General features: G+C 46.0%; 1 protein-coding gene across 4 annotated transcripts in view; it reads right to left on the reverse strand.

Annotated features, from left to right (window-relative positions):
- IL17RD (interleukin 17 receptor D) overlaps positions 1-20,518 on the reverse strand; it is a 71,757-nt gene that overhangs the window by 26,717 nt on the left and 24,522 nt on the right. For 3 of the 4 annotated variants that reach the window (XM_066350477.1, XM_066350476.1, XM_066350475.1), the window contains exon 2: positions 89-146. The exons of the other annotated variant lie outside the window; for it this stretch is intronic. In XM_066350477.1, coding sequence (XP_066206574.1) covers positions 89-146 — 58 coding nt within the window. The remainder of the gene's footprint in view (positions 1-88; positions 147-20,518) is intronic. 4 annotated transcript variants of the gene reach the window in all.

Below are 20,518 nucleotides of genomic sequence, written 5' to 3' on the forward strand. Positions count from 1 at the left end.
ACCTGCAGTGTCCTTGAATAAGAATAACTGTGTAAGCTTTAGATCACTCAAAGGGCTCCATTCTTCAGAGGTCAAGCCAGTTACTTACTGTCATATCTGAAGGTGATGTTGTGCAGCCCACTATTTCTGCTAGCTGGCCCCACTCCCTGTGGGAAAACAAGAAAACAAGATGAGGAATGAAGCCAATTTTTGTTTCTAGCACAGATCCCCATGGAGTCAAAACCCACACATGACTGCAGAGACGCAGGGTCATGCCAATCACTGAGCAACACCCTCACTCTTTCCAGCCGCACAGTGCCCCTCTGGCAGCCAAACTCCCTCCAGCCCAGGAGATTCTTAACTGCCAGGCCACAGGGACCAAGAGCACTCACTTCCCCTAAGACAATAGGGGCAGGCTGTTCTCTGTTTGGGCCTTAAATAATAATTCATTAACAGTAAAATTGGGAGAGAGACATAAGTTGCCAGCTGGAGCCCTACCAGTTGGATCCGCTTTGGGCACTGATTGGTTATAAAATTCGCCTACCAGACGTTCTTGTCCTAAAGTTCTATTAAGCCACAACAGATAAGCAATTCCTCAAGTCTAAGGAAACAGGTTTCTCATTCCAAGACTAGGAATGAGTGTGGGAACAAGCTGTTACTTTTAATGAGAAAATTCTTCACTACATCCATACCTTTTCTTGGAATATATAGGGTGGGTCATAAAAGAAAAAGAAAGACTTAAAAGGTCTAACTCTAACTCTTGGGGATGTGGCTGTAAGCCATCTGCACTCTTTAACAGCAGGGATAACAACTCCACCAGACTTCCCACTTTAATTACAGCATGCACACAGGGAGCCCTGGAATCCTCCCGCGGCCCCGCCTTTTCCTAGCCCACCACTTATCCATCATGGGAATGAGTAACTACAGATCTACCAGCTTCGGTTTAACTGTTTCTAAAATAATCCGCAAATGTGCCATTCAGCATTAATTTCAGAATTCTCCAGAATATGTTAATTCTGAAATGCTAAATAATGGGAAAATATTCTAAACCACACAGCTGAAGTTTCCACTCAACAAGAGGGATGTTGGGGGAAAACATATGCTGGCAGCCAGGTATTTAATGGGCAATTGTTACACCAAGACACAAAGTACAGAACACTTCTGATGGAGCCCAGGGTCTCAGACCACAACCCCAGCACATCCATATGCTACAGGCATGCTCACTCTGCTTACCCCGAAGCCAGGCACCCTCGCTGAAACTGGATCCCTGAGCTCAGATAAACATGGGCCTTGGGAAAGCACAGCTGTGCAGAAAGGGATAGACAGGGACACACACCCAAACCATTCTCATTAAAGTGAGGAGTAAGCGGTAACAGAAAATCTAAATCAACATGGCATACCGGCCCACGATCTCCTGGGGCTCCCCTTCTCCCTGGTCACCCTCCTTCTCTATCTTTCCTCCTACCATCCTCTCTTCTTCCACATACACAATTCCAGAATTTCTCACCTGAATTCAAACACTTTGGAAAGTGTTGTTACTTTATTAAAAGCCTAAACTTTACCATAACTACTTAAAACAGAGGCCAGTCTGTGCAACCAGAGGGTGCCCAACTGCCAGATAGCCAAGACCAGAGGAACACAACCAGGCAGGAGACCAAGAGATAAGGCAATCTCCACAACCCCTCAGGAATGCCCAAGGCACCCAAACCACACCCTTCTCCTCCCTTACTAACCCCAGAACATAAATTCACTCACCATCTATTATGAGCCAGACATTATGCTAGGTACAGTGGTGAACAAACTATCCGCTGTTCCTGCCCTCGGGAACCAAGGAGCTCATGCTTTCAAAAGAAAGTAACTAGGTACGTGGATCACACACAGGGCACACAGACAAATCTCAAATTATACCCAGCCCTACGAGAACTCTCAGTGTAGATGGCACAAGATATGCATACAGAGGAAAAGAGCCAGCCATAAAAAAGATACAGATATGAAATGCCACAGGCAGCACCTCAATAAGGAGGAACGAAGGGTAAGGATGACCTATATCAGAAGCTTAAAACAAAGAACGATAACTGAGCTGGAATGGAGAGAAAAGGGGAGCATCCTCCAGTTGGATACCAAAGGCAAATTTTTAAAAAAAAGATAGTTTGGCCTGATCAGGCAGGCACAGTGGATAGAGCATTGGACTGGGAAGTGGAGGGCCCAGGTTCGAAACCCCAAGGTTGCCAGCTTGAATGTGGGCTCATCCAGCTCGAGGGTGAGGTCACCAGTTTGAGCATGGGATCATAGACATGACCCCATGGTCGCTGGCTTGAGCCCAAAGGTCGCTGGCTCAAGCCTAAGGTCACTGGCTTGAGCCCAAGGTTGCTGGCTTGAGCAAGGGGTCATTTGGTCTACTGTAGCCCCCCTGGTCAAGGCACATATGAGAAAGCAATCAATGAACAACTAAGGAGACTAAGGAGACACAACAAAGAATTGATACTTCTCATCTCTCTCCCTTCCTGCCTCTCTGTCCCTATCTGTCCCTCTCTCTCCGTTTCTCTCTCTGTCAAAGAAAAAAAAAAAAGATAGTTTGTATGACTTTCCCCTGGGACCTTCTGAAGCCACGCAGAAGCACTTTTCAAAAAGGGAAATGCAGTCCATTTAACAGCATGCTCTAAGGCAGTGGTCCCCAACCTTTTTTGGGCCACAGACCGGTTTAATGTCGGAAAATATTTTCACGGACCAGCCTTTAGGGTGGGATGGATAAATGTATCACGTGACCAAGACAAGCGTCAAGAGTGAGTCTTAGACGGATGTAATAGAGGGAATCTGGTTATCTTTTAAAAATAAAACATCATTCAGACTTAAATATAAATAAAACGGAAATAATGTATAATAAATTATTTATTCTTTCTCTGTGGACCGGTACCAAATGGCCCATGGGCCACGCGGCCCAGGGGTGGGGACCACTGCTCTAAGGTACAAGAACTCCGGTAACCAATCATCTTATTTGTAGGGCTCGTCAGCTTTTCATTTGTTTCTTGTCCTCCCTGTATTTCTATTGCAACATGTAATCATTAGGCACTTGCAACGAGCAATGCAATGTGGAAAGGAGCCTGATACAATAAGATGTGCTATATCTATATCATTCATACAAGAACCTAAATCCTTCCAAACAAAGTCTCTGTGATATGTATGGAGCTGTTCCGAATGAATTGAGCATTTCACCTTGACCCAGATGGGCTGGGCACTTGGCCCTGAACCAGACCTGGGTTCTAACCTCAAGACTGGCCACCGAGGTGATCGCCTAATGTGCAGACCTGCCCTCATTCCTTTGCTCCAAGCCCACCGCAAGATTCCTGTCCCTCCTCAATTATTCCTGATGTGGCACTGCTTCCTACCTTCTTCCAAATCCCTCTGGGCACTGCACTACAGCTCAGCACTTTCTTGAGCACTTCCATGTCCCCAGAATGCCCTTCCTATCACCTGAATCCTGCTCCCCCATGGGCTTCCTACTTTAGTCTAGCTCCTATCACACTTGTGTTCCTGATAAATCAACCTGCAACTACACTCACTTGATGCAAGCACAATAATTCCACTGGCATGGCATGTCTGCTGATGCAGATTTAAAACGGTAATTCTAATTCCACAGAAAATTAGGTACCAAAAGACCTTGTGACCATCCAAGCCTGGTCATGAAGTTTGAAAGCAAGAGATACTCTCACGGGTACCAGCTCTTGCATGTACTGTAAAGACCTTTCACTCTCGGAAGCCAGAGTGCATGCCTTCTTAGTACAAGTATCAGATAGATGCATCCTTCCAGCTATCCTCAGCTCACACCCAAATAATGCTTCCACTGCCTCAGAGCACTCAAAGCCTGAGAAACAGTGAGCCCAGACTAGCCCACAGAGCACTACTGTTTCCTTTTCACTTTGTGGAAGACAGAATAACAGCACCCCACACATGCCCACATCATAATCCTCATAACCTTATATGTTACTTTACATAGCAAAAAAAACTTGTAGATGTTACTAATTTTAAGGATCCTGAGATGAGGACACTATCCTGAATTATCCAGGTGGGCTCAACGTAATTACAAGTGTCTTATAAAAGGGAGACAAAAAGGACAGTCAGAAGAAGATGTGATCATGGAAGCAGAAGAGAGAGAGAGAGAGAGAGAGAGAGAGAGAGGCGCTGGTTTAAAGATGCAATGCTACTGGTTTTGAAGATGGAAGGAAGGGGCTAATAAACCAAGGAATGCAGGCAGCCTCTAGATGCTGGAAAAGGCAGGAAATGGATTCTTCCTGAGTGACTCCAGAAGAAATCAGTCCTGCCAAAACCTAGATTTCAGCCCCATAATACTCATTTTGGAATTTTGACTTCAAAAACTTCAAGATAATAAATTTATGCTGTTTAAGCCACTAAATCTGTGGTAATTTGTTACAGCAGCAATTGAAAGTTAATACAGTACACACATATAATTACAGCTGCAATATGGAGGAAAGAGATCATGATGTCACACTGCCATGAGCTGTCATCTCCCTCCCACACACACCCACAGCAGACTGATCCCCTGTCTCTGCCCTCTCTCCCACCTTGGCTGCAGGCAGACAGAACACTCGTCTAGTAGAGCTGCTGCTTATTTTGCCATCCTGGACAGAGGCTTCTGTGGGCCAGCCTGGGGCTTGTCTGGGGTTAGAAGAGTGGTTAACAGAATAGGCTTTCGGAGTTGCAGATTTGAACACAATCTGCCACTGTGTGACCTTAGGCAAGCTTCTAAACCTTCCTGAGCCTCATTTCCCTGCGCTACATATAAAGTGCTTGAATAAAACTTCCTGGAAGGGCTCAGGATGGGGGCTATGTGAGATGATACATATCCAGTGCTCTGCACAGCATCTGACACATATTGAAATGGTCATTTCACCATTCTTGAGAGGATTCCTGCCCTAATAAACAACATAAAAGATCTCCTACAAGGAGATACGCGAGGCAGACAGGGGAATGCTCACAGGAAGTGGCATCTTCAGATACAATCTGTCTCCAGCATCCAGACCTTGGGGGTGTGGTGGGGGATGAGGCAAACAGGTGGTAGAGGGCACTGACCACCAGACTAAGGAATGTACTCTGCTAATGGTCTTGGGAGCTGGGCACCCCAGTGACTCCATCACTGATGAGTGCTCAGGTTGGGCCAGATAGGGAGAAAGGAGGCAAAAGGCCAAGTGATCAGGGCCCTCCCCGGCCTCCCCACCAGCAGCCCTGGCATGTAGTCAGCCCTTCATAAATATCAGTTTTCTGTCTGAATTAATGAATTCACAATTTAGCCAGGTAATACATACACAGAACCCAGAAGGACCTCACTTGGTATGACAGGGTGATTTATGGGCTTAGAATCAAAGCCCAAACTAAGAATACAGATAAGGCAATTTACAAAGCCCGTCAACAGCTTTGGAAACTGTTCTTCAGAAAACAACTTCCAAACTTCTATGTACTAAACCCGTTTTTGATATTTAATAAGCTGATAATTAAGAATACTTGTTTGTTGCCTGTTACTTAAAAACTATAAATGCCAATGTTGTGGCCACAGGGTGTCACATTCTTAGTTCATTAACCACCCCATTGATGCACTAAAGGCAGTTTATAATTTGCTCCAACGTGAGCTGAGAAGCCAGCCCCAGGTGCCTGGAGCTCTGCTGTGAGCACTCTGGTAAGCAGGGAGGAAGGCAGCCAATGGGAGCATAATGGAGAAAACATCTTTTACTCAGGAAGGAGAAGGGAGGGCATAACCCTTAAGTGCTCTGAAGAAACAAATTCAAAAGGCAAAAATACATACCATGCTCCACCCATATGGCAAAAAAGCCAAGGCCAGGACACAGAGAGCGCCCCGGGAGGTATCCCACAGGGCAGCTAGCATCCACCAGGGGCCATCAGACGTCTAGTTTCCTGAGGGGCCCTTGGAGATCTTGAGCCATTTGAAAACACCAACTTCCCAGAGCATCATTACCAATCCAGCTCCAAGATAGTTTTAACTGCCATTTTGAAAAAATGCATTTTGAAAAGGACTGTGCTAATTATAGTGCTCCCTTTGAGAACGGAAGGCAGGCCAGACAGCAAGGTTTAACTAAGACTGCCTTCCAATGAAGGAACTTCCACAAAGCTGGTCATGTTTTAGTGAACTGACCTTGGGTGAAATTTATATAAAGATATTTGTCAGAAGAACTGAAAAGGATGGGGTTTTTTACAGCTACATTGAGTAACTAATTAAAACTAAGTCCAATTCTTTATTTTCCATAACATTTCCTCCATCTTAGGTTTCCAGTGTGTCGACGAGATTAAAAGACAAGACAGCTCTGTGAAACTTAAACAATGGGACAGGCGCTTTCTGTCTATGACCAGTGGACAAGGTGAGGGCAAGAAGCAGACCATGGGGTCAATGTATTCCATGCAGGTTCAGATGGCTTCATAAATGAAGACAGATCCCACTTACTTCAGTTCAAACTTTTAACTTAAAAAAAAAAAAAGTCAGCAAAGGCAGAGAAGCCCCAGGTGATGTAAGCCGAGGAGAATGCTGGCAAACCCAAAACACAAGGAAAATAAATCACTAAGCCAGCTTGCGCCTGGATCTATTCAAGATATTCGCTCCACATTCCGGGGAGCTGTTCTCTCTCACTCCCCTTCTAGATGCAATCAGCTTCAGAAACAAGGGTGCCAGCCAGCTGTCCGATTTGGGGAGGTGAGCTCTTGGATGTCTAGTGGGGAACACACAAGCTCTGGGGGAGGTGCCGGTGGGTTCCCACCAGCAATTACCACGTCAGCCAAAAAGACCAGGAGATCTTAAGCTAATTAGAGAGATTTGCTCAAGGAGGTAGGAAATCGCTGCTCCAAAGCATCGCCTGTGCACCAGACCAGAGCCGTAATCATGATTCATCTCTGACATGTTGCTAATCAGCACACACATGTTCCTAATTTCACACTCCCCAAAGGAAAGCTGAAGGGACAATTGTTTCTGAGCTCTAACATGGAGCCAACCAATGCCAAGTTTCCATGTGTCCTACTTATCAAACTGAGAGCTGAGTTTTCATCTAAGCTTCTTCTCACTAGTCCACCTTCCTCGCCCCACCCCACCAGGAAACCCACTCACTAACGATAAAGAGGTGTTGGAGCATTTATGAGTTGCTGCTCAGATATCTTCTTCTTTTTTTTTTTTAGTTGAGATCTAACTGACATAAGTTTAAGGTATACAATGTTTGATATGTTTATATATTACAACATGATAGCAACTTTTCTACATGGTGGTAGCCTACATGGAATTTAATATATTTTAAAATGTCCTTCCCTGCTCCAGACTTTTTGATTTTCATATTACTTTGCCATGGGAACATGCACATGAAGTTAAAGCCCAGAGATACACACACATACATACACTCACATGCACACAAACAAACGCTGACTTTTCCTGTGTTTAAAAACAAGAAATCTCTGCAGCCTCCTTGGTTTTCACAGAGCAAGAAAGCCCAACTACTTTGTCCATGGAATCTGTTAAGGATCTGGGCTGTGTGTGCTTCCGAGGCTGATGCTCACAAATAGACAGGATCGTTCCACTTTTCCAATTCTTAAAACGTTAAAAGCAAGCTGTAAAACATGCCTCTGGACGGAGAGCCAGACCTTTCCCCTCCACTGCACACACCACTCCCATCCACCCAAATGAGAACCGCATGTTGGAGAACTGGCATCTTAAAGGTAACAGTCAACCCATCTGCAGCTTCCAAAGCACAGACAGACAACTCACAGACAGATTAACCAGCTTTCTGTAAATACTGGGTGGGAAGAGAACAACCAACCACCCAAACACCCACCCTCCCAGTAAAACAGCTCCCTGCTCCTCTCACTTAGCTATTAAAGGCATTTACAAAGACTTCGCTCCAGAGTATCTTCCTGCTAGGGCAAAATAGTGATTAGACAATAGACAAAAATTTAAAGCTATAAACATGATTGTTATGCCTAAGCTCAGAGGAAATGTTCAGATCAAAACAAAATTACAATAAAAAGCTTTAGGACCACACAGAGAGTGTGCACTGAATTGTGCAGACTTCAAATACTGTTTCCGAGGCCCGGGGACGGAGTCTCCAAGTGCTGTATCACATCTGGAATTCTGCTTTAACAGCACAAATGCCTGCAGAAATGGGGGATTGTGATGTTGCCATGGGGACCCAGCTTCCTCCAGGCAGGCAGGTCCCCAGTGTGCCCCACACATGTGCTTCCTTCAAGGTGGATTTCACATATTTTGAAATTATGGAAGTCCGCCCTTTTAGGTTTTAGTGCTAATCGAAACATCACAGGCTTTGCTAGAAAGCAAGGCAACCCCTCTGTCAGCCTATTATTTCTGTCCACATGGTGGTCTTCTACAGAAAAGTCTCCTTAAAATAACAGTGGGAAGCAGCAAGTCAACATTAGACCCCTTTTCAAAAGTTATTTGTGGCTCACCCCCTCCCCCTCGAAGGGAGCCGGGCTTCAAGCATCCTTTTTAAACTCTTGTTCTCTGGCAGCAAAAATTCAAGTGAATCCACCTGTTCACAAAACTGCCTCCCATTGTCCACCTACGGGAGGGACTCGTCAGGATTCGGGCTCCACAGTCACCAGGAATGAGACACTGATGTCATCCTAACAGGGGCTACCAGCCAAGGCAGGCATTCATTTTTAATTGTTGATGACCCTGTTGTTGTGAAGGGGAAAGAGTTCCTAGAACCCATACATAAATCCTTTCAGAAATATGCCTAATCTAACTTTCCTCCTAAACGTCTCTTCCACGAGTTGGGTACATTCCCAGAGCTCCCCGAGGCGCCTGCGGGCTTCACAGGTCCCAGGTCCAAAGCGATATTTAGACATGAAGAATCCAGAAACCCCACTTAGTAATGAGGGAGTGCAGCTGGGCTTCCCTAGCATGCAACCCCTACAAAATACCCTTCCAGATGTGAATTCAGATAACCACACCTGCGATGTAACTGCCCTCGGTACTGGCCGGTGCCTCCATCACTCTTCATCCTGCCCCAGTCCTACCTCCCTAAGGCCCCAGCTGGCTCAAAATAGTGATTAAGACCCTCGTCTCTTTCCCTAAGGAGCATTTTCCCATCAGTTCTGACTGAGATGTTCCAAGCACAAGAAACGGTGACCCTTCTAGTATGCCTCTGCCTCTGCAAGGGTGGGCCTTTCCCAGATTTCCTGGGGGAGGATGCAGTGGCCATCCAGAGGTGAAGTGACAGTGGCCAAACCCCTTAGGCAGATGAAGAGGAGTCAGGCCTCCACGTTTTCAGCCCTGCTCTGGCTCAGTATGATGTCTTGATTGAACCATTTCTATTTAGTTTTTTAGATACCACATCCCAAAATGTCCCTCTCCGATGCAGCCAGGTTTGTGAACATGCATCACTGTGTGTGCACATGCACCCAGCCACACAGCAAAAAGAAAAGAAAGGGAAAAAAGCACCAGGAAGTCAGCAGCTCCAGCTCCAGGTGTTAACACTTAGCGCATCCTGCCCCGCCCCCTCCAGCTTGGGGCTGGCTGCCTGGGAGCCGGACACAGCAATTAGTCCCTTCCCTGGCCGGCTGCCTTTGTCCCTTCACTAACATCATTAGTGTCTGACTTCCTGTGCACAACAGGGCCTCCCGGAGGGCAATCGCCCGCTGACCTGGGCAAGGCATTAGACTTCCTTTGTCAAAGGCCTCCAATGTTAACAAGCATGTGAACAAGCTTCTCCACCCCCGCGCCCCACCATAGCCAGCCACCCCTCCAGCCCACCAAATTCTCAAGCGGCAATTCCCAATAGCCTTGGTTCTCCCAGACTCTTGGGAATCTGAGTTGCTGGAGAGAAATATGAAGTCTCCTAGTCACTTCCCAGAGTCATTCCCCTACAAGCACAAGCCGCTCCCATCTCTGAGTGTCTGACGGTTACCAGGGCTATGTCACCTGCCCGGCATCAATGAGGGTGAAAATGAACAGAGTTGAAGGTGCTCAGGCAACATGAATCAGGCTGTGCCACATCCAGCCTGGTGCCTCCATAAGCACAGGTGTCCCATTCACATGTGCTCTTGGGCTGAAGCGCAAGAGGTAAGGATGTGCTGAAGGCCTGAGTAGTACCCCTGAGACTTTTGAACACTGAGCAGATCTGAGAGTGGGGAGAGCGTGAGCTGTGATGTAGCCGCAGCCGTCAGTAGTACTCTCACCACCAGGGTCACAGTCCCTGAAATCCTCTCACTCACCCTGTGCATCCTTCCCAACAGAGGGTCTCAGCGGTTTATTTGGGGACACAGATGCCTTTGAGTACCTGGTGAGAGTTAGGGCACCCACACAAGTTTGCACACAGTATTTCAGGAAGCTTCTGGAGCCCTGAAATTCATCCAGGCCCCTCCCCTGCCTGACCTATCAATAGCCAGGTAGCTTAACAGCAGGTCTGTAGAAACACATCGTGAGTGGTTTAGTGATCAGAGGGAAATTTGGGCAATTAAAAAAATTTAAATGGTAGAGAGCAAGCCAGTTGAAAGTAAAATGTGTTTTAAATAGAACTCTAGATTAAGGCCTCAACTGTAATCCTTTATAGGCTGTATTTATTACAACTCAGTAATGAACATTTTGTCCAAGGTGTTGGGACTCATGAACTTTTACAAAGTAGCAATATAAAAGGCAGCTACTTCTGCTGTTAAGCACATGAGTCCATTATAAGAGACTAGGTTATCACTTTTCAGATCACAGGTGACAAATTTCATGCCTGCAGTCAGTTTCAATGAATCAAGTTAAAAAACAAACTACAGTGTGGCTAATTCTTATTCCTTTTCCCCATTTTTGAATGGGAACGGGCATACTTAAGAGTACACAGGAGACAGAGAGGGCAGCTGATTTTCCCACTCCTGCTCAGTAACTGCCTCCCAGTCTATGTTGCTTGTGGTCAACAAAGAAAATCAGGTTAGGTCTTGGATGTACTATGAAAGTATCTGCCAAGAGCCACTATGGAAGATAACCTAAAACTCCAATTTTCCAAAATGAAGAATAAGCTATGACTTTGACTTCTCCAGACATACCAACACTCATTTCAAGTTTCAAAAATAATATGTTGGTAGACAGAGGAAGGACACCACTGCTTGCATGATGCCAACCCCCCAACCTCACAAGTTTCAAAGGGCAAATCACTTCACTATTGGTTCTGATATTTATCGTTTGCCAAAGTAGTTTTAAAATAGTAGGAATCGGAAGGATATATTCAAGCACTAATGATCTCTGCAACTTTAGGTCTCCCCACTTTTTTGGATGGAAGCCAGCAGTCTGCCCTTAAACCATAAGCAATAAATCTAGAAGACTTTTTTCCTAATTTCCCAATGATACCACATGGAATTCCCATTAAAGCACACATAGGCTAAAGCACACATAGGCAAATGCACACACAATGACATACCAATTAAATCATTGCGTGATTCAGGCCAGGAAATAATTGTGTTTGCCAAGAAGTATTCAGCTTTTTAAAAAATTTCCTTGAACAGCTAAAATGTCATTCTGGGAAGGAGGGCAGAGAATGGTGTAAAAATAAGGTATGGCTACCTTGGTCAATTTCAGATTTAGATTAAGTGTTCCCTGTGGGTAAAGGAGGCAGTGCAGAGTTCCCAAGAACGAAGGTCTCCCTGCACTCCCCCTCTGAGGTCTCCTGGCACGATGGGTATAGCAAGATAAATTCCCATGAGGCAAACAGGCAAACGGAACAGCAGGCAGGAGCACAGTTCCCCCTGATGAAGTGGCCCCAGTGGGTTTCTGTTCCTCTCCAATGGGGCTGAGGTAAGCTAATGGCACTCACAACCTTCAGGTTAGGTGATAGGAAGAAATTAATGCACCTGTTCCCTTCATTAGGATTCCCCATGGAGAAATGTTTACAAAATCAAAGCAATATGATGCAAATAAATGAGAAGCCTGTAACATTTTGTCATGAAGTTAGAATGAAACAGAGACTTATCAGAAAAGATTAAAAGCAGTGATTAGGTATTTTAAAAAAGAAAATAAGGGCAGTCCAAAGGTTCTGGTTAAAATGATTTCAAACTAAGACAGAGGAGCTGGGTGCTGGGCCAACATGAGGCCCAGCTGCCAGGCCAGTAGCACTGCTTTGTGGGTCACCAAGCCAGTGCAGTCACAGGTCACTGAGGAGGGAAAACCCGACAGGCCTGCGCAGCCCAGGGCACAGAGGGCAGGAGGCTGGGATATGTACCATGTTGTGTCTGCCACTTCCCCAACTGCCCACAAGGGGCGCAATCTTCAGAGGTTCTCCAATAGAGAACCCTATGAATGGGTTTTCAAGTTTCTAAGAAAACTGTAAGCTTTTCTTTTGAAGAGGATTTTTTTTTAATTTTTACATATATAATAAATTTAAGGCAAAGGAAAGGCAGGAGCTCATCATGGCAAAAAAAAAAGCACAAGAGGAGCCCCAGGGAGAAGGTGGCCTGGACGGGGCAAAGGGCAAAGACAATTCATTTTAACTCTGGGAAGGTGACAAGTGGGCTGCAAATGATACTGAGATGGGGGATAAGATGGTGGGAAGATGGGGGTTCAGTCCCATGCCCCTTCCTTGGGTAAGTGTGTGGTGACGTCATCATCGAAAGTCAAGAGAAAAAGAGGGAGAATTGCCTGAAGAGAGCAACAAATGTGAAATTTTCAGGTCAAAGAGCGAACAATAAATCAGTGCCTTGGGAAGTTTGTCCAACTGTGGTCCTGAATATAACTGAAACCTTGTGCAACCTGGTGATTTAGTTTTTTTCCAGGGAAGCTCAGCTCTTCTGGTGTTGACAACATAGGTGAAGGGTTGGGTTCATCCAAAGGTGGAGAGAGGGCAAATGGTGATAAAACTTTAGGAGAACCTTCAACAGACAGTGGACTCTACGCTGGGGACATGGGACGAGAGCAAGATGGCATGGCAGGCAGTGAAGCAGTGGCCAGGCCCATTTCAGGGCAGTAGTCATGAGGGCTGGAGAAACAGCTGGATCGATGCATAAAAATCAGTGGCTCCAATACAGGGGTTGACAAAACTTTTTTGTGCAAAGCCAGATAGTATCTTAGGCTTGATGTCCATTTGGTCTCTGCCACCACTACTGAAATGCAGGTCACAGTTCTCTAAGCTCTGCCCTAAGAAGGCAAAGTCAGAGACCGGGATGACTTAAAACCAGTACAGGGTGGAACAAATGGAGGCTTATCATTGTTTGTACTATAAGAATAAACTCTGTGTTTCACATACTCACAATTGTAAATCTACTCTTGCCCCCACCTTGCTTTGTGGCTGTAGTTAGATACAAGTGATGACAGGCACTAGAGCAATGCCACCAAAGTGTGGTGAGCATTTGTTACCACTGATATAAAAACAAAGAGTAAGAGTAAGCATTTAGAAACTTTTATAGCAAATTGAAATAGTAATTGTATGTATATTCAATCTAATAATTAAAAGACAAACCTTATATTCTGGAAAAAAAATTTAAAGGAAACAAGTGCAAAGAAGAATATGAAAATCTTTCCTCATCAACAATACTGTATTAGATACATACTTCAAAACTGCTAAGAGACAAGATCTTAAATGTTGTAAACACAGAAAAGAAATGACAATTATGGACATGACTGAGGTAATAGCTAATGCTATGATGGTCGCCACACTGAAATATATAATAAATGTATCAGACCAACGCTCTCTACACCTCAAAACTATACAATACATCTCAATTTCTTTAAAAAAAGAAGAAAATCCTCCCTAAGCTTTCTCCCCTCCCCATCATTTTGAAGACTTTTCCAGACTGTCTCTATTGCATGGATCACATGGACTATGGCTTGACATAAGTAAGATTCTAATATACCAAACATTTGTTCTGACAAATCTCTACCAGCTAAGTAAGTTCCTTTTGGGATAGCTATGTGGGACCAATTGAAAAATAGCAAAAAGATCCTAATGAGGTGAGAATTAGGGCCAATGGGCCAGTTTCTAGGGGTCAGTCCAGCGATCTCCAATTAGCCACCATCTCTACTATTAAAAAGTAAAGCAGGCCCTGGCCGGTTGGCTCAGCGGTAGAGCGTCGGCCTGGCGTGTGGGGGACCCGGGTTCGATTCCCGGCCAGGGCACATAGGAGAAGCGCCCATTTGCTTCTCCACCCCCACCCCCTCCTTCCTCTCTGTCTCTCTCTTCCCCTCCCGCAGCCAAGGCTCCATTGGAGCAAAGATGGCCCGGGCGCTGGGGATGGCTCCTTGGCCTCTGCCCCAGGCGCTAGAGTGGCTCTGGTCGCGGCAAAGCGACCCCCGGGGCAGAGCGTCGCCCCTGGTGGGCGTGCCGGGTGGATCCCGGTCGGGCGCATGCGGGAGTCTGTCTGACTGTCTCTCCCCATTTCTAGCTTCAGAAAAATACAAAAAAAAAAAAAAAAAAAAAAAAAAGTAAAGCAGGGCCCTGGCCGGTTGGCTCAGCGGTAGAGCGTCAGCCTGGCATGCGGGGGACCCGGGTTTGATTCCCGGCCAGGGCACATAGGAGAAGCGCCCATTTGCTTCTCCACCCCCACCCCCTCCTTCCTCTCTGTCTCTCTCTTCCCCTCCCACAGCCAAGGCTCCATTGGAGCAAAGATGGCCCGGGCGCTGGGAATGGCTCCTTGGCCTCTGCCCCAGGCGCTAGAGTAGCTCTGGTCGAGGCAGAGCGTCGCCCCTGGTGGGCGTGCCGGGTGGATCCCGGTCGGGCGCATGCGGGAGTCTGTCTGACTGTCTCTCCCCGTTTCCAGCTTCAGAAAAATACAAAAAAAAAAAAAAAAAAAGTAAAGCAGGCCAGGCCCTGGCTGGCTGGTTGGCTCAGTGGTAGAGCATCAGCCCAGTGTATAGAAGTCCCAGGTTCAATACCAGGGCACACAGGAGAAGCGCCCATCTGCTTCTCCACCCCTTCCCCTCTCCTTCCCCCCCCCCCTCTCTTGTCCCCTCCCGCAGCCAAGGCTCCACTGGAGCAAAGTTGGCACTGGCGCTGAGATGGCTCCATTGCCTCTGCCTCAGGCGCTAGAATGACTCCAGTTACAATGAAAAAACGCCCCAGATGGGCAGAACATCGTCCCCTAGTGGGCTTGCCGGGTGGGTCCTGGTCCAGCACAGGTGGGAGTCTGTCTCTGTCTTTCCACTTCTCACTTCAGAAAAATACAAAAAAATAAAAATAAAGCAGGCCCTTTCACCTGTTCTAAAGCAACAGGACAGAGGTATCAAGAAGGCTTCTCGGTGTGCAGTGCACATTTGTTGGTATCTCAGGAGGTTTCCTCCTAATGTATCTTGAATGCTATTACATAGGGCAACCATATTACTAAAATTTATCCTATGTTTTTTATAATTGCACAAATTTAGGGTATTTTATGATTAGTTGGTTGGCCTCGTGTTAAAAGCAGAACAGTATAAAACTGAAAGGTAAACTGGCAAACTCAGGCTGAAACACCTTCCTCCTACACAGGAGCCAGGTCACAGCCTCGTGGGAACCTGGGGAGCGGGGCTCCACCTCTTCAGAACCAGGCTGGCTGGGAGAACATCTGTGTGTTCTACAGAGCAGGCTGGGGAGACAAAACAATTTTCTAAAAATTATAAATTCCATTTTGCGATTACAATCACAATGCACATGTAGCCTGGTATTGAAGGAGAAAGAATGATGTCTCCTCAAAAACTGAGCTTGATCTAAAAGCAGTATTTATACCCTGAGGTCCTCTCCTCATTTACTCATGAACAACCTCAGCTGATGTCCCAGAATTTATCAACAGATGTCTCAAGGGCTAGAAATATGCTTCATATTGGGAAGGCCACTTTGAGTGACTGAGAGTAAGGCTCCTCCAGGAGTTTACAATCCATTTTGGAAAACAAAGGTAAAAACACAAATTTAGAGTCCATAAGGTTGTATCTTATAAAATGAATGTGCTAAAGTGATGCAATTGAACTCCAAGGGAAATAGGATTTCAGAGAAAGGGCTGTAAACAGAGGAAGGCTCATCAAGAAGCGTCTTCACAGAAGGAGCAGGCCTCTAGCTGGACCCCAGGACCTCACCAGTGTGGGAGGGGGAAGCCATTTTAAGCAAATACAAACTCATAGAACACTTGTCACAACTGCACCGCCCACATGGTAAGCATTCAGTAAAGGGCTGCTTCTCCCCAGGATGAATCAGACCCAACACCCTCATCCCTTCCCCAGCAAACACCCCTACCTCTGAAAGCATGGGCATCACAGGGGCAGGATAGACAAGAGGCTCAGTTTTGCACATAGTGCACCTTGGAGTCTGGCAAGACCCGAACAAAGTGGTCTTTACAGATGAGGGCATAAGCCTGACTTGGCAGGCAGGACTTCGGGGGAAGGTCCCTGATTCAGGACAAAGGTGGCAATAGGCCAGGCTGAAGGTGAGAAGAAAAGAAAGAGGCAATAAAACAGCAGTTTCAAAGGATGAACCAAAAGGACCCGACTGTTGAATCAAAGAGATGAGTCAGACCACAGGGCCTGCAGACTGGAGGTGCGGCTGATAAAACAGAAAAGACTGGTGCTGCGGTCTCATTCCACTCCTCCTCGTGTTTTGTTTTGTATTTTTCTGAAGCTGGAAACGGGGAGGCAGTCAGACAGACTCCCGCATGCACCCAACCGGGATCCACCCGGCACGCCCACCAGAAGGCGATGCTCTGCCCATCTGGGGCATAGCTCTGTTGCATCCAGAGCCATTCTAGCGCCTGAGGCAGAGGCCACAGAGCCATCCTCAGTGCCCGGGCCATCTTTGCTCCAATGGAGCCTCGCTACGGGAGGGGAAGAGAGAAACAGAGAGGAAGGAGAGCAGAGGAGTGGAAAAGCAGATGGGTGCTTCTCCTGTGTGCCCTGGCCGGGAATCGAAGCTGGGATTCCTGCACGCCAGGCCGAAGCTCTACCGCTGAGCCAACCGGCCAGGGCTCCTCGTGTTTTCAAGATGGCCGTGGTGCCCTGCCGAATGCAGAGGGAGGCATTTAGGAAAGAGAAAAGGGTGACCTGATCACCATCCACTTCCAATTTTTATCTTCCCGTCAATACAAAAAAATGTCACCAACTTTTGGTATCAGTGCCACTGAGGCCCAAGGCGAATGTCTCCATCAACTTCTCTCTAATCCTCCTCAGTCATTCCTGCACATCTGACTTTCCTATCTATGTTTAGGGTAAACCAGTGCCATGCTCTCAGGTAGAGCTCCCAAATACCAAAGAGAGAAAGAAGACTCAGAAACAAAGACCCTTTGCTAGCTTTTAGCAACCCTTAGTCAAAATTCCTCAACCCCTGGCAATAGGCAAAGAGAAACTTGATTGGTGGTGTTACTCTTTTATCAGTAAGGGCAAAGCATACATACAGTCCCGTTCCTCCTAGCTTAATAATGCCTATGTTGGAGGCCAGAGCTGTTTCATGCCTGGGGCACACTAAAAAAAACTCTGAAAGCTCAGAATCAGACATTGCCACAAAAGGATGGATACTATAGGATTCCTCTAATATGAGGTACCTAGCATCATCAAATTCAGAGACAGAAAGTAGAATAAAGGGGTTGGAAGGGGCCAAGGGGAAGGGAAAATGGGGAATTATTGTTTAAGTACAGAGATTCAGTTTAGGAAGATAAAAGTTCTGAAGATGGATGATGGTGATGGTTGCACAACAATGTGAATGTACTTAATGCCACTAAACTAAACACTTAAAATAGGTTACAATGGTAAATTTTATGCATAATGTACTACAGTTTTAAAAACCCAGATTTTGAGCAGAAAAATAACAGTAATAAAACAGTGTTGTAGCCATGTTGCAGAAAGAATTAGGAAGGGGGACTACTGGAGCTCAGGAGGCCAGAGAAGAAGAACAGGTGTCCAGATGTGAGGTGATAAGGGTGGCAATCGTGGGAAGATGGTGAAAGGACTCGTTTGAGAGGCATTTTTTAAGAAAAAATGGGAGCAGTTAGTGACTAATGTGATACAGAATTGATGATGGAATATTCAAAGGTCACTCGAGGGCCCCCAATTTGGAAACCAGAACTATTGGTGATTTTACAGCAATAAAGAGAACACCGGGGAAGGAGACAGTCTTTTTTAAGAGGGAGGTAGAAAACAACAGTGAAGGTGAGACGACTATGGGTATCTTCTAACTCTGTTGTTTTTTTGGAAATGTAGGTTAGAAGGCAGGACGTCACGCATGCAGTCATACTACAGAACCTTAAAGCAAGATGGGCTAATTATCAAGAGGAATAAAAATGAACAAAGGACCAGGAATTGGACTGTGTGAGACTTACCCATAGCTAAAGCATGCGAGGAGGAAAAAAGGGATAGAAAAAGTGAAGCTGAAAAAGCAGAAGAGAAGTCAGAAAAGGCCATTAGGCAAAGGAGAATGAAATAAAATTAACATAAAGAATATCAAATAGGCCTGACCAGGCGGTGGCACAGTGGATAGAGCATCGGACTAGGACATGGAGGACCCAGATTCAAAATCCTGAGGTTGCCAGCTTGAGCGTGGATTCATCTGGCTTGAGCGCGGGCTCACCAGCTTGAGCATGGGATCATAGACATGACCCTATGGTCTCTGACTTGAGCCCAAAGGTCGCTGACTTGAGCCCAAGGTCACTGGCTTGAGCAAGGGGTCACTCACTCTGCTGGAGTGCCCCCCTCCCCCCCCCCCGCCCCCATCAAGGCACACATGAGAAAGCAGTCAATGAATAACTAAGGAACCGCAACAAAGAATTGATGCTTCTCATCTCTCTCCCTTCCTGCCTGTCCCTATCTGTCCCTCTCTCTGACTCTCTCTGTCTCTGTCACACAAGAAAAATATCAAATAGGTTGCATATAAAAAGAATGTCAAGATGGATATTTTCAACATGAAAACCACCTTTCTGACTGCACAAACCCCTGCGTGAACATTTATATCGAAGGATCGTTTAAAACAGCTCCTCCATATAAATTCCGAGGTCTCTGGCTGCTATTCGGACTCATCCCTAGTTTCCTATAAAAGTAGGCAGCATATTACAAGAACCGATTAAACAAAATATTTTCATATGTTTGAAAACTTAAGAAGAAAACAAGTGTCCCTGGCGCTGGAAAGGCACAGAAGAGACGTTTGGTTCACAGTCGGGGTTTAGTATGTCCGCACCCACACCTGCCAACTGGAGGCAAAGCTACCCTCATAGCTCAAGACCCGGCAGGGACAGCTGTCCAATCTCCCACATAATGAAGAAGAACGCAGGACCCCAAGTCACAGTGCTTCGCACTTTCTGCTCGATGCTTTACATTTTGAGCCACTATTAGATTAGCAAAACCTTTTTGCAGTTTTCGAAACAATGCTACATAAAAAATGTAGAGGCAACCAATGTTTAACTAATTACGAGTTCTAAATCAGGTCATTTTTAAACCAATACTCCTAACCAACTGGTCTAACAGCCAGAATTCAGAATAACCAACAATTTCCCAGAATGCAAAGAAAAATAAAAGTTCAAAAAAGATAAGCTAGAACATTACTGATATGACTCAAAGTTACCAAATTAAATTTTAATTCAGGCCAATCAGTTTTCGTTCAAAGCTCATGAAGACCATGAATTTTTACACCAGGCATAAATACAAATATTAATTTTCACACCATCTTGTTTTGGACATTATTCAACACTTGAGGGCATTTGACAGATACACACCCACAGCTCTGACAGGCTAGTGGATTAATTTTGGCTTTGCAGCTACTAACAACCTTCTTCCCCAAAAGTAGGGGAATAAATAAAGCTGAAATGTGATCATCTCTGAAATTTGATTCATCTCTGAGAAGAGGCCTACAGGAATATTATACCTCTTGAGCTTATTTCCAGACACTCAGAACAGCTCTAGAGAAAGGCATATTCCAGGAAGCAGTAACTACCACATTGCTTAAATGCTTACAGCTAATGAACATTTATTTATTGGGTAGTAACAGAGCTATGACCCTCATAACTTAACCACACTAACTTATGTCTTCCTGAATGTACTTTAATTCATAAATATAATTTTTAAGGGCATAAAAAAAGAATTCCTAAAATCACCAGCCTGAAAAGAACCATGTCATCTCACAAGTTCCCCAATGTAGCAAATGCCTCATCTTTAAAAGTCTGACAATCTTTTGAAAGTCTCCTCGTAACAGAAGAAGCCGCCAACTTCCCAGTAGGCTGCTATTAATGAAGTATTAACCTCGAAGATTTGCCTCTTTAAGAGGCAAACAGGCCCTGGCTGGTTTGCTCAGCGGTAGAGCGTCGGCCTGGCGTGCAGGGGTCCCGGGTTCGATTCCCGGCCAGGGCACACAGGAGAAGCGCCCATCTGCTTCTCCACCCCTCCCCCTCTCCTTCCTCTCTGTCTCTCTCTTCCCCTCCCGCAGCCAAGGCTCCATTGGAGCAAAGATGGCCCGGGCGCTGGGGATGGCTCCTTGGCCTCTGCCCCAGGCGCTAGAGTGGCTCTGGTCGCGGCAGAGCGATGCCCCAGAGGGGCAAAGCATCGCCCCCTGGTGGGCAGAGCGTCGCCCCCTGGTGGGCGTGCCGGATGAATCCCAGTCGGGCGCAT

The sequence above is a fragment of the Saccopteryx leptura genome, chromosome 10, assembly GCF_036850995.1.
Source record: "Saccopteryx leptura isolate mSacLep1 chromosome 10, mSacLep1_pri_phased_curated, whole genome shotgun sequence".
NCBI lineage: Eukaryota > Metazoa > Chordata > Mammalia > Chiroptera > Emballonuridae > Saccopteryx > Saccopteryx leptura.